Consider the following 12396-nt stretch of genomic DNA (forward strand, 5'->3'; position numbering starts at 1 on the left):
TTCTCATTTCACCGAAAATCCATATTTCCTGCTCCGGTTATCAAAGTAGAAAATAAATTTATACAAAGGTCAATTATTTTCACAATCCCAGTACCATTTATAAGGCATTAATTAGTCTGTGTTTACAGTGTAGGCATTAGGGAACACTAAGTAGAGTAGACCACTTGAGTGCAGGGGTGCGTAAAACAGTGTGTACACTAAAACAAGAACTTGTGTAGGCATTAGTCACTGTAGGCATTTGTCACTGTAGGCATTAGGAGACCTAACCGTTGAGTATGGGATTACCCATAGATCCAAGCTGAGAAGGAGGTTAATTCGAGCTTGACAATTGTATTCCGTGCGCAGGTAATTTTGATATCAGTCATGTAATGATCTTGAAGAAACGTGTACCAGTATTTTCATTATATATTAGAAAATGAGTTTTTAATATTTGTAAGAATAGCCTAATGTTAACACTGGAAATTGGTTGTATAGTAAAGATGAGCCTAACGTAAATACTATTCGGATCTCGAAATAACAGTACTGTTTTAATAACTTAATAATTGAGTCGTAGATCAGTATAGATATGTGTAATATGAATGAATCATGGACATCATTATTGTTTGATATGTATCCGGATTATCGAGGTTTCGTTGTATGATTGCTATGATTAAGGGGCATTTAACCCCCTTTTGAATGGCAATATTTTCATATTATATATACTGAGTATAATTTTATACTGATATATAAAATTTGCTTGCTCCATGGCACGCCCAACTGAAATCGGCGTTTCCAGTGACCGATGGAACTTGCTAATATTACCCGCTGATTATTAGTCAAAGACTTTTTATTAGGACAATATACTGCACATTTCGCTTGAGCGTAGGTAAGGGGAGGTAACTTTTGAAATAGGAATATGTAAAAGTCTCGTCAATTGGTCTTGAGTTACACTCAGTTAGTTACAATATTGATATGTGCGTTTTTGTCTGTGTTTACAATATGTGTTGGCTAACGTGTAAGATATAATCATTTCTTAATTATTACATATCTTCTGTAAAGTCATTGCGTACTAAAATATATTGATCCGCTTTCGGTAAGCGATCCCATTTTTGTAGTATCTAAGGAACTCAATTTGTTTCAAAATGGCCGAAAACGGATGACATGCGAGGCATCCCCAGAAATTTTCTGAGTTTGTAAACAAACCCTTGGCAAATATCTAAACCACAAGAATGGCTTTGTCAAATAGTTTCATTGAGGATATTTCAGCATCACTTGTAAGGGAATATCTCAGTCGGAAGGTAAGCAATAGTGAAGAGAAAACATTTGTTGTTGAATGACAAGAGTTAGGTTTGTAATAACGGGTTTGACAGTTTAGCTTCTATCTCTTATTATAGATCTATGCATTTGTTTGCAATCAGGGAAAGGCATTCTAGAATATGTGCAAAGGTAGACTGAATGTGAAAATAAAAAAAGTGTTAATCTGTTACTTCAAGAACTTGGTTCGATTAGGCGATGGTGTAACTTTCAACATCGACTTCAACGTTTGAATAATATAAACCGATATCAGAACATAACTAGTTACTGCATGATATGCTGCTTGCACTGTGGTACTAATATGGTGTGTAACAGTCTTTAACTACAATCATTGTATTGCTGCTACATGGCCCTGTGGGGATTCTAGGTTAGAATTGGTCCACAGACATCTATACTGGTCAAGAGGTGACCAAGTGGATTAGGTGGTCAGGCTCAGTGTCTTGGTTGATTGCGTGTCTTCATACCTCCATGTTGTGAAGTGTAACACAGTCACTGTCCATGCTGTTTGTTTGTTTGTTGTTTAAAGCTGCACTCAGCAATATTCCAGCTATATGATGGCAGTCTGTAAATAACCAAGTCTGGACCAGACAATCCTGTGATTGAGATCATCAGCATCGATCCACGCAAATTGAGAAACAATGACATGCATCAACCATGTGAGTAAGTCTGACCACCTGATCCCGTTAGTCGCCTCTTACGACAAGTATAGTCGCCTTTTACGGCAAACATGGATGACTGCTAGCCCCAATCATGCACAAAGCATATAAGTAACGCAGCTGACATCATGTCCTGCAGGGTCTCAAAACAACTCTACAAGTGATGGATGAGGAGATGCCAAGGTCAGGTAGCAGCATCAGCAACAGGCAGGCACTCATGAAGGAAGTCAAGATAGAAAAACTCATGAAGAAAAACAAGGTATATTTTGTTTGTTTGAATGCTGCCCGACTTACCATATTTACTCCATGTACACAATGTTGCAACACAATCGACATGTGTGAGTAGCTGTGTCTTGTATACAGTATCCCCATGTAACATGTTTCCAAGCCTCACCTCTTTTCGAGCACCTAAACAATACGTTACCATGCGCTTATTCATGTTAATGACGTAATCAAAGTAAACGCTTCCAAGCTCACTGAAGACCTCAAAGTGCTCACCTCTTGTCCCTGAAGTTATTTTATGAATTAAGATACAAGAGGTAAGATATTCAATAAGTAATGAAAACATACCTCAAAACTTACTTTTTCATGAATGCACAGTTTAATCAAACTTGATCTGATGATAATTTTGCATTTTGCATCAACAATCGTATGCACCGATGATGTATTGGCTGCTGTTTGTGAACTTGCTGTCTGTAATGTCATGTGACTGTCATGGGGGGGCTAAAATCAGGTGACTGTAACAAGATGGCGCTTGATTGACTCACCTTGCTTGGTGAGGCATTATCATGATTAAATTGACAAGATGTGGTCATTTGATTATCCAACTGTAAACAGAAATATATATGCTCAAAGGTAAGACTTAATTTCAGTGTATTGCAATTTTTATTAGACACGTAGACCACCTCTGTCGTCTAGTGGTAGAGCGTCCGCCCTGAGAGCGGAAGGTCCGGGGCTCGATCCCCGGTCGCGTCATACCAAAAGACGTTAAAAGATGGTACTTGTTGTTACCCTGTCTGGCGCTCGGCATTAAGGGGCTCGGAGTCAGTATACTGTGTCTGAGTGGGGTATTCATGTTAAACTGCGGCATGGTATCTCAGTGAGCTAGCACTATAAATTGGCATCAGTCCGGACTAGTACAAGAAGCCACACACAAACTCACACACGTACATGCACGTCGCTATATAAGTGCAATAATCTTGGACGCGACGTTAAACCCAATTTCACCTATTAGACACGTAAAGAGAAATATGTCTTAGGGGCTTGAAAACACAGTACGCAAGGATATATATGGTATGGCTGAAATATTGTTGTTGTGATAGTCTCACTCACTCACCGTTATATTTATTCCTGAACACAGAGAGGAAATAATCTCTTTACCATACAATGTCATTGTTAAAATAATTTCACACATTGAAGTAGCTTTAGAAACTTTGGATGGATACAATGTTTGAGTGAACCACCCAATTTTTCATATAGTGCCAAAGGACTAGCAGCTATGTGTCTGTAGAAACATGTTAACACATTGGGGAAACCCTATCTAAGTACATTGGTTATTCAACAGTTTATTGAGAAAGAAGGCATTGTATCGATGTATGAAACTTGAAAGTAGTTCCCTCGAGGCTGCCTCATTTGCATATTTATCAGATTGTGATACCAAGTTTCACACTCTGGCCAAGTGGCGACTTAGCATAACACCACTGCCACAGGCTAATTTGCCTATCATGTGTCCAGTTTTTCTCTTGTGTGTAAACAAACACGCTTTTTCAGAAATCAGAATAGAACGGACTTTGGGGCGCTTTACATATTGTTTTGCATAATATATAAATATGCTACTACAACCATAACAACTGCGACAGTGAGTTGCATCACAATACATATTTACACATCAAAGTGATCCATCGCTTGGTCTCAGTAGGGCTTCGATGACAGCATGTGGAGCCGTACAACCAATGTAAACGTAGGATAACTACACAAATGGAAAATAGTTTTTCATGATGTAGGATATTTTCTCAATAAAAGTTAACCATTCTAGGACATATGATTATCTAGATAAGTAGACTTGTCAAAAATGAAACAGATGAAAAACATACCGGGTATGCAGTGTCTTGAATGGACTGTGTAAGATGTTACGAATCGTCACATGGCAGAAGTATATGCTGGTCGCATGAAACTCGGGGTAGGAGAGTGATTTTTTTTATAGATTGGTTTATCACAAGCCATTATACGATAATGCCATTTCCTAGCAGACTACTGCAAGTAATTAAGAGCCCTTATTAATGTCACACATCTCGTCTAACATTTCTGGAAAATTTGTCCTACTTCCTTCATCGAAAGTGGAAAAAGGAATTATTAATATTTACACTTAACATAATTTTCACCAACAATTTTATACACGTGAAGATCCGGGTTAGAATAGGTCTTCAGCAACCCATGATTGCCGTAAAAGGCGACTATGCTTGTCGTAAGAGGCGACTAACGGTATCAGGTGGTCAAGCTCGCTGACTTGGTTTGATGCACATCATCGTATCCCAATTGTGTGGATCAATGCTCATGATGTCAATCACTGGATGACTCGATTATTTACAGACTGCCGTCATATATAGCTGGAATATTGCTGAGTGAGGTGTTAGACAACATGAAACAAACAACAAACAAACAAACCAACAATTTACATAATTTGTTTTCAATCTCAAACACTCTTAATCATGTTAATACACTTACTATTCAGCTGAAAAGAGCAAGAAGTACCCCTGAAATGTCACAAACAATAAAGAAGTTGTCCAATCTCATTAAAATCAGATCTCTTCGTTCTCGCTACCGCTAAACAATGGTCTGAGGACACCCCATTACGGCACACGCCAGAACGACCTTTAATCCAACGAATCAGAATGTCGCTTACCAGATCATGAAAGTGACAGTCGGACTGTGTTTTCTGATCATGTAACCTCGAAATATTTAACACGGGGTATTCCGAACGATAGTTACAGGTTTTATGATTCTAACCATACAATCTAGGCCATCTATTAGCCATTCCAGAATATTCTTTTGATCAATTTTAAATTTTTTTATCAAGAATACGTCGAAATATGTTTCGAAGTGTAATCGCCAGTTTGAAACTAGTGTCTTAAAGTTCAAGATAGGTGGCTTCTGATTGGCTAATGGCACTTTCTTGTCAGTCATTTCATTGGTCGGTCAAAGTTCGCGAAAGGTCATTCTGACGTGATCCGTAATGGGATGTCCTCAGATCTTTGCTTAGCGGTAGCGAAAACTAAGATCTGATTTTAATGAGATTGGAAGTTGCCATCCATCATAGTTTCTTGTCCATGTTTTCATTATTGTTCATCAGGAATGAAATTATCTGACTATGTCAGTATTTAATCCCTTACCACAGGACATGGATCCACCCCTGCGCACTATGATTGAAGTCATGTCAAGATTCTTCATGGAGAAAACCGTCACTGCCAGGGATTCTCCAAGTCTTGGTCTACCCGCAGCAGACTGTCCTTCACCTTCGTCACAGCCAGCCAAGTCTCTCACATCTCCTCGCTCAGGGTCAAGGTCATCTAATTCATCCAGTGGCAGTGAGGTCATGATGACATCAAAGACCAGACCATCAGCATCACAAATTAGGAGGCGGAAATGTAATGTTTCTTTTCATCATGTTTAATATAGACATATATCTAATTATTTCTTTGGCAAATTGATGAAGTTGCTTATTTTTTATGATTCTTTACAGCTCACATTCGTCACCACTTGCCCCTTTTTTCCGTAACCTGCAAGAAGACTTGTCCCTCTATCAATGAATATTATGTGCGAAAATCAGAACAAACCAATCAGAATGGGCGTATTATTTCAAGTTCTCTGTCAAATAATCCCAGAAATAATTTTTGATTTAACATATGTCTTGCATCTAAAAACAGACCCAAGAAACAGTTAAATGTGTTCAATCATACTGTATAATTCCACATGTCCCGATGTGCTTTAAAATGGATCTGAAATATATAATATGTATGGGGAAATATATGTGAACCATAAATACGCAACGTCTTTAGGTATGACTGTTTGCGGTAAAACAGAACCCGGTCACAAAAATGTCCATAAGAGGGGCACAAGTCACTATTCAGCTTGTCCCGGAATAACACGAGTTGGACACAGATGTTCCAGCTTAGTCTGGGCATTGTGAAGTATGATGTTGTGGAATGCTGGTCAAATATGTTTTGTATTTTGTTTAGTTTGAGTCTGCTGAGCCTACTTTTATCATTGATCTTAAAAATTGGTAAAAGAAGTAATCAATATTTTTATCTTGCTTATGTTTTTCAACAACCCAGACAATTTACATGATTTGGTGGCACATGTGGCCCAGTCGTCTAATGTGCTGTAATTCTCTGTGCAGAGTTGTGTCCCCTGGGCACATCAGAAACCTATGATCATCGGTTCGAATCTCAGTTTGCCCTGATTATGTTTCTAGGTTTGTCAGTACCATACTCATGCTAGTGTGTTTCATCAAAGTGGTAGCATCTGAGACCTGCATCACTTAAGGCTTTCCTCCCACTTTTGGTTGACACACCGTGATATAACAGGAATACTGTTCCATGCAGCGTTAAACCCAACTCACTCATTTACATGATTACTTAGTCCACTTCTACCTAATTTTAGACACAGTAATATGAATTTTCATAACAGAATGGAGCTACTGTTTTACTTAATATCTTGTCTGCTGTTATGAAGCAAATAAAGGACACTAACATACCTCCATGTCAGAATGACGAGATCTGATTGGTCCATGTGATCTTGATAAAATACGATATATCCCGCCTTTAAGGAGAATAAATCCCTTTATCATCCAAAACTGGTTCCCACAGGAGATATCGCTTGCATGAGATCATGAAATTGCATCACAATGCTTTGCAGACCATTGTGACGTCATTGGTTACCATGACGTCACAATCAAATGACATCACTAATGGCTGTGCTACTGAAGCTGTTAGCAGTACTTTTTACACTTTAGACACGGCTTATTACTTTCTACAAACTACAAACACTCGTAGCTAAAAGTGGGAAAAATCCTCGGCAAGCCTCGGAGTTTTCCCACTTTTTTTAACTCGTGTTGATATATTTGATATCAAAAGACACTCAGGTGAGATTCTCAATTTCATTTGCCATGAGCAATTCAGGCTGCACGTGCATTTCTGAGAGACAAAATAATTTCTTATACCATGCTTCGAACGAAAAGGCTGCACTCGTTTTCCGAGTCACTGGAAGTCACGTGACATAGCACGACCTAGCTCAATTGTTTTCTATCAATTTGTTTGAATTGTTTTACAATGTCACATTAAAACATGTTGATATGTAAGATAAATTCATTGTAGCAGGACCGCTCAGGGTACATGGGGTTTTATGCATTCCTTGTTTGGTTTTCTCGACACGATTCGCTGTGCAGAGTTGCATCCCTTGGGCATGCCAGAAACCTATGATTGTGTGTTCGAATCCCGGTTCGCCCCGTAATGTTTCTAGGTTTGTCAGCACCATACCTGTGCTCGTGGGTTTCACCGAAGTGGTAAACGTCTGAGACCTGCATCACTTCGAGCTTTCCTCCCACATTAAGCTGACATGCCGCGGTATAACTGGAATACTGTTAAAAACGGCATTAAACCCAACTCACTCACTCACTCACTGTTAGGTTTTCTACCACTCATCTCCGGATTGTGATATTTAACATAATACTGAACTCCATGTTCCCCTCGTGATCCTGCTACAACTTATAATGTTTGGAAACTTGCAGGCAATGACCACACTGACATCGTGATAGAAGATGACATCGAGAGTGAGACCCTACTGGGGGAGGGGAAGTCAGGTATCTTCTCCAGTGAAATGTCCGACCCGGACCTAGCACCACGCCTACAAACCAGACCCCTCTCATCAAAACGAAGACCTATGCCAGGGGCTATTTTGAGTAATCTTGATGTAGGTGAACAACAAGAAAGGGAAACATTTCAGCGTGTTACAAACCCTAGAAATCTAATTTGAATGAGAGATGTCACAAGTTACCATGGTAACAGAGTCAAAGATTTTTGTAACAAGCATGAATTTGTAATTTGTCTGGTCATTATATGTTATGTCTATCACGGGAAAGAAGAAAATCCTATTAAAGTCAAACCGAAAAGAGTTGAATTTAGAAGTAACTGTCAATCTCTCTCTCTCTCTCTCTCTCTCTCTCTCTCTCTCTCTCTCTCTCTCTGTCTCTCTCTCTCTCTCTCTCTCTCTCTCTCTCTCTCTCTCTCTCTCTCTCACTCACTCACTCACTCACTCACTCACTCACTCAGATATAACAAGTGATGTTTTAATAACCGTAAACATTGCTTCTATCACCTGCAGGATTCCAATCGCAGAAGAAACCCAAAGCCACGATTTTCCGCCAGCTCCCAGTCTCGTCCAGTTGCCACCTTGCCCTCCACTGCATCCAACTCTAGTCTGGAGGACAGGTCGGACCCTGTGTTAGCAGAGCCTAGCACCAACTCCTACACACCTAAGTCACGTACACACCATGAACCACAACCAATCAGTCGAGTTGACAAGGACACTGAAGTGAAAGGCTCTCGGAACCGTGTTTCTATTGAGGATGTGTTGGAGAAGAGCTCAGAGAGGCTGGACCAGATTAGTCGTCGTAATTCGCAGTCCGAGGTAGTGCAGAAGAAGAGCTACAGTGTTGACATGTCCAGCATGTCACGGGATCGCCCCAAAAGTCGGACAACGTCCAGGTCCAGGTACTTTGGTTGAGAGAAGTTTGTTTTGTACTAGTATCTTTAGTTTAGAGATTCTGAGTATCTGTTATATGAATATAAATAGGAAACATACTGAGACACCACTGTCACTACCATTACCATCACCACCATCACCACCATCACCACCATCATCACCATCACCACCACCATCACCATCAGCATCACCAACTTCATCACCATCACCACCATCACAGCCATCTCCATCATCACCACCATCACCACCACCAACTTCATCACCATTACCATCACCACCATAATCACCATCTCCATCATCTCCATCATCACCACCACCATCTCCATCATCACCACCACCATTACCATCACCATTATCACCATCATCACCACCATCACCATCAGCATCACCAACTTCATCACCATCACCATCACCACCACCACCACCATCATCACCAACGTCACCACCAACATCACCATCAGCAGCACCATCAGCACCAACACCTACACCAACACCAACACCAACACCAACACCTACACCACCATCACCACCACCATCACCATCACCACCACCATCACCACCAACATCACCATCACCACCACCATCACCACCACCATCACCATCACCACCAACATCACCATCATCACCACCACCATCACCACCACTATCATCACAATCACCACCAACATCACCATCAGAACCACCATCAGCACCACCATCAGCACCAACACCTACACCACCATCACCACCAACATCACCACCACCATCACCACCACCATCACCACCACCATCACCATCATCACCACCAACATCACCATCAGCAGCACCATCAGCACCAACACCTACACCACCATCACCATCACCACCAACATCACTATCATCACCACCACCACCATCACCATCACCACCAACATCACCATCAACATCGACACCATCACCATCACCATCACCACCACCACCACCACCACCAACATCACCATCAACACCGTCACCATCAACACCGTCACCACCACCATCAGCACCACCAACATCACCATCAACATCGACACCATCACCATCACCTATTACCATCACCAACATCACCACCACCACCACCACCACCACCAACATCACCATCAACATCGACACCATCACCATCACCTATTACCATCACCAACATCCCCATCGATACCATCACCATCACCAGCACCAGCACCATCAGCACCATCACCATCACCATCACCACCATCACCATCACCACCACCAACATCACCATTATCAGCACCACCATGACCAACATCACCATCAACACCACCATCATCATCACCACCACTATCATCATCATCATCATCACCACCATCAGCACCACCAACATAACCATCAGCACCAACACCTACATCACCATCACCAAAAACTGGATCCAGGAAGGGTGTGTGTTTGCCAGTATGCAGTCTAAACTCTGACTTTTATTAACTTTGAGTTTTATTATTTATTTCGAACTGTTCAACCCTTACTTTTTATGAATTTATCAAAATCAGCTTGATGAGCATCGTTGACTATAATGATGATCCGTATCAGTTTGTCTGTAATGAATGCTTGAATTTCATGAGAATCAAGCACACGGCAAGTGTTGACATGGACGTAATCAAGAGACTGTAACCACATACATTTGAGTGTCTTTTAATATTTATTTCCTTCAGCGAACCAGTTAAAACCTTGGTGGGAGATGTGGAATTTGGTGATATGGACGACCTTGAGAATGAAGTTAGTAACCTTCACCTTGGTCCTACATCCTCGATCTTAAAGCCAAATAATAACCGGATGAAGATGAACTCTAGCAAACTGGATTCCCAACCCATCGACACAAAGACAGCTGTGGTAAGATTCTGTGTTTTGTCCTGAGGAACTATCTGTATTAGGGCTGGGACGAGTCCAAATTTACAACCCGGGTACCCACGCCCTTATTACGCGACCCTACCCGGGCACCCACTGTAGGTCTCAGCAGATGTCTCAAAATGTCCGATTTGGGAACATTTTTTAGCATAGGCCTGGCAAAACGTATTTAGATACATGTATTAAACAATCTGGTCATTCATACACTGAAGTTGAATTAGGTTATATCTTTATTCCACCATATAAAAAATCAGAAGGAATGGGTGCACAGTCAGAAAAAAATGTGAACATTAGTAACTTGTAGTGTAACCATAGAGTTCTAGATATTTTTTGTCATTAAACAATATATCACGTGACCAACCACAGATCTGGGTAGTCCTGTGCAGTCGATACAGGAATCGGAAGTTCTGATTGAAATAATGAAATTGGATGCCTTTGAACTATTAAACACTCATTTCATTCCTGTAGTTTATATGTAGAGGAATGTTTGATAGTTCAAATTACAAATCTTGTGCAGTCCAGATTCAAATTATGTACCGTGTCGATACAGGAATCCGAAGTTCTGATCGAAATAATGAAACTGGATACCTTTGAACTATTAAACACTCATTTCATTGTTTATGCTGTGAGCCTGAAATGATACAAAAGAAAAGTCTGTCTGTATTATACATGACACAGATATATTTTTCCAGAATAAGATTGCCAGTAATTAAGGGTGCATATAACACACAAGTTTGTATGATACACAAATAAATAAGTCTTGTGTACATTGATCAATTGGAAGGGGTGCTAATTGGGATTGTTCACTAGCCAATATATTGGCAAATATTGCTGTGGGCGCCTTTTAGAGTGGGGCGCTTATTACGTTGAATACGGTAGCTGTAAATGTGATGTTGATAACCTCATAAACCGACATTGTCCCATGACAGGCCCTGAAGGTGTTGATTCACGGAACAGCAACGCTTGGCTTCAATGATGAATGGTTCTACCAGAGTCTGGGCTTCTGTGATCTGCCCGAACTCCAGTATGGAATTGTACAGAAGAAGGTATTTTCTAATTTCCTCTTGAAAGTGTGAAAGACCATGTATACCATGATAACCGGTAAATATACCATGTATACCATGATTACTGGTAAATATACCATGTATACCACGATAACAGGTAAATATACCATGTATACCATGATAACAGGTAAATATACCATGTATACTGTGATTATCCTAAATATACCATGTATACCATGATTACTGGTAAATGCACCATGTATACCATGATTACTGGTAAATATACCATGTATACCATGATTACTAGTAAATATACCATGTATACCATGATTACTGGTAAATATACCATGTATACCATGATTACTAGTAAATATACCATGTATACCACGATTACTGGTAAATATACCATGTATACCATGATTACTAGTAAATATACCGTGTATACCATGATAACAGGTAAATATACCATGATTACCATTATTACTGGTAAATATACCATGTATACCATGATAACAGGTAAATATACAATGCATACCATGATAACAGGTAAATGTACCATGTATACCATGAAAACAGGTAAATATACCATGTATACTGTGATTACTGGTAAAAAAGGACACAAAGTTACCTGGCCGAGGCCGCAGTTAACAAGTAAAGTATCTGGAAAAGTTGACTCCTCCGTGGTCCAGTGGTGGAGCCTCCGCCAGAGAGCGGAAGGTCTGTGGTTCGATCCCCATCTGTGTCATCCAAAAGACGCCTAAAGAGTACGGCTGAAGCACCGACCAGGTTGTGACCAGGCGTGCAACAATGTGCTTTTCTGCACAGTGACACAA

At 40.4% G+C, this 12396-nt stretch overlaps 1 protein-coding gene across 1 annotated transcript in view; it reads left to right on the forward strand.

Annotated features, from left to right (window-relative positions):
- The first annotated feature begins 1135 nt into the window (after positions 1 to 1135).
- The window catches only part of LOC139464433 (probable ubiquitin carboxyl-terminal hydrolase MINDY-4), a 29995-nt gene continuing 18734 nt past the window's right edge, over positions 1136 to 12396 (forward strand). Inside the window, exons 1-7 of the mRNA XM_071245966.1 lie at positions 1136 to 1277; positions 2089 to 2208; positions 5344 to 5593; positions 7735 to 7916; positions 8328 to 8716; positions 10367 to 10544; positions 11489 to 11605. Of these exons, the coding sequence (XP_071102067.1) occupies positions 1209 to 1277; positions 2089 to 2208; positions 5344 to 5593; positions 7735 to 7916; positions 8328 to 8716; positions 10367 to 10544; positions 11489 to 11605 (1305 nt within the window). The 5' untranslated portion in view covers positions 1136 to 1208. The remainder of the gene's footprint in view (positions 1278 to 2088; positions 2209 to 5343; positions 5594 to 7734; positions 7917 to 8327; positions 8717 to 10366; positions 10545 to 11488; positions 11606 to 12396) is intronic.

Source organism: Haliotis cracherodii, unplaced genomic scaffold (assembly GCF_022045235.1).
Source record: "Haliotis cracherodii isolate W230 unplaced genomic scaffold, xgHalCrac1.p SCAF_17, whole genome shotgun sequence".
Taxonomy (NCBI): domain Eukaryota; kingdom Metazoa; phylum Mollusca; class Gastropoda; order Lepetellida; family Haliotidae; genus Haliotis; species Haliotis cracherodii.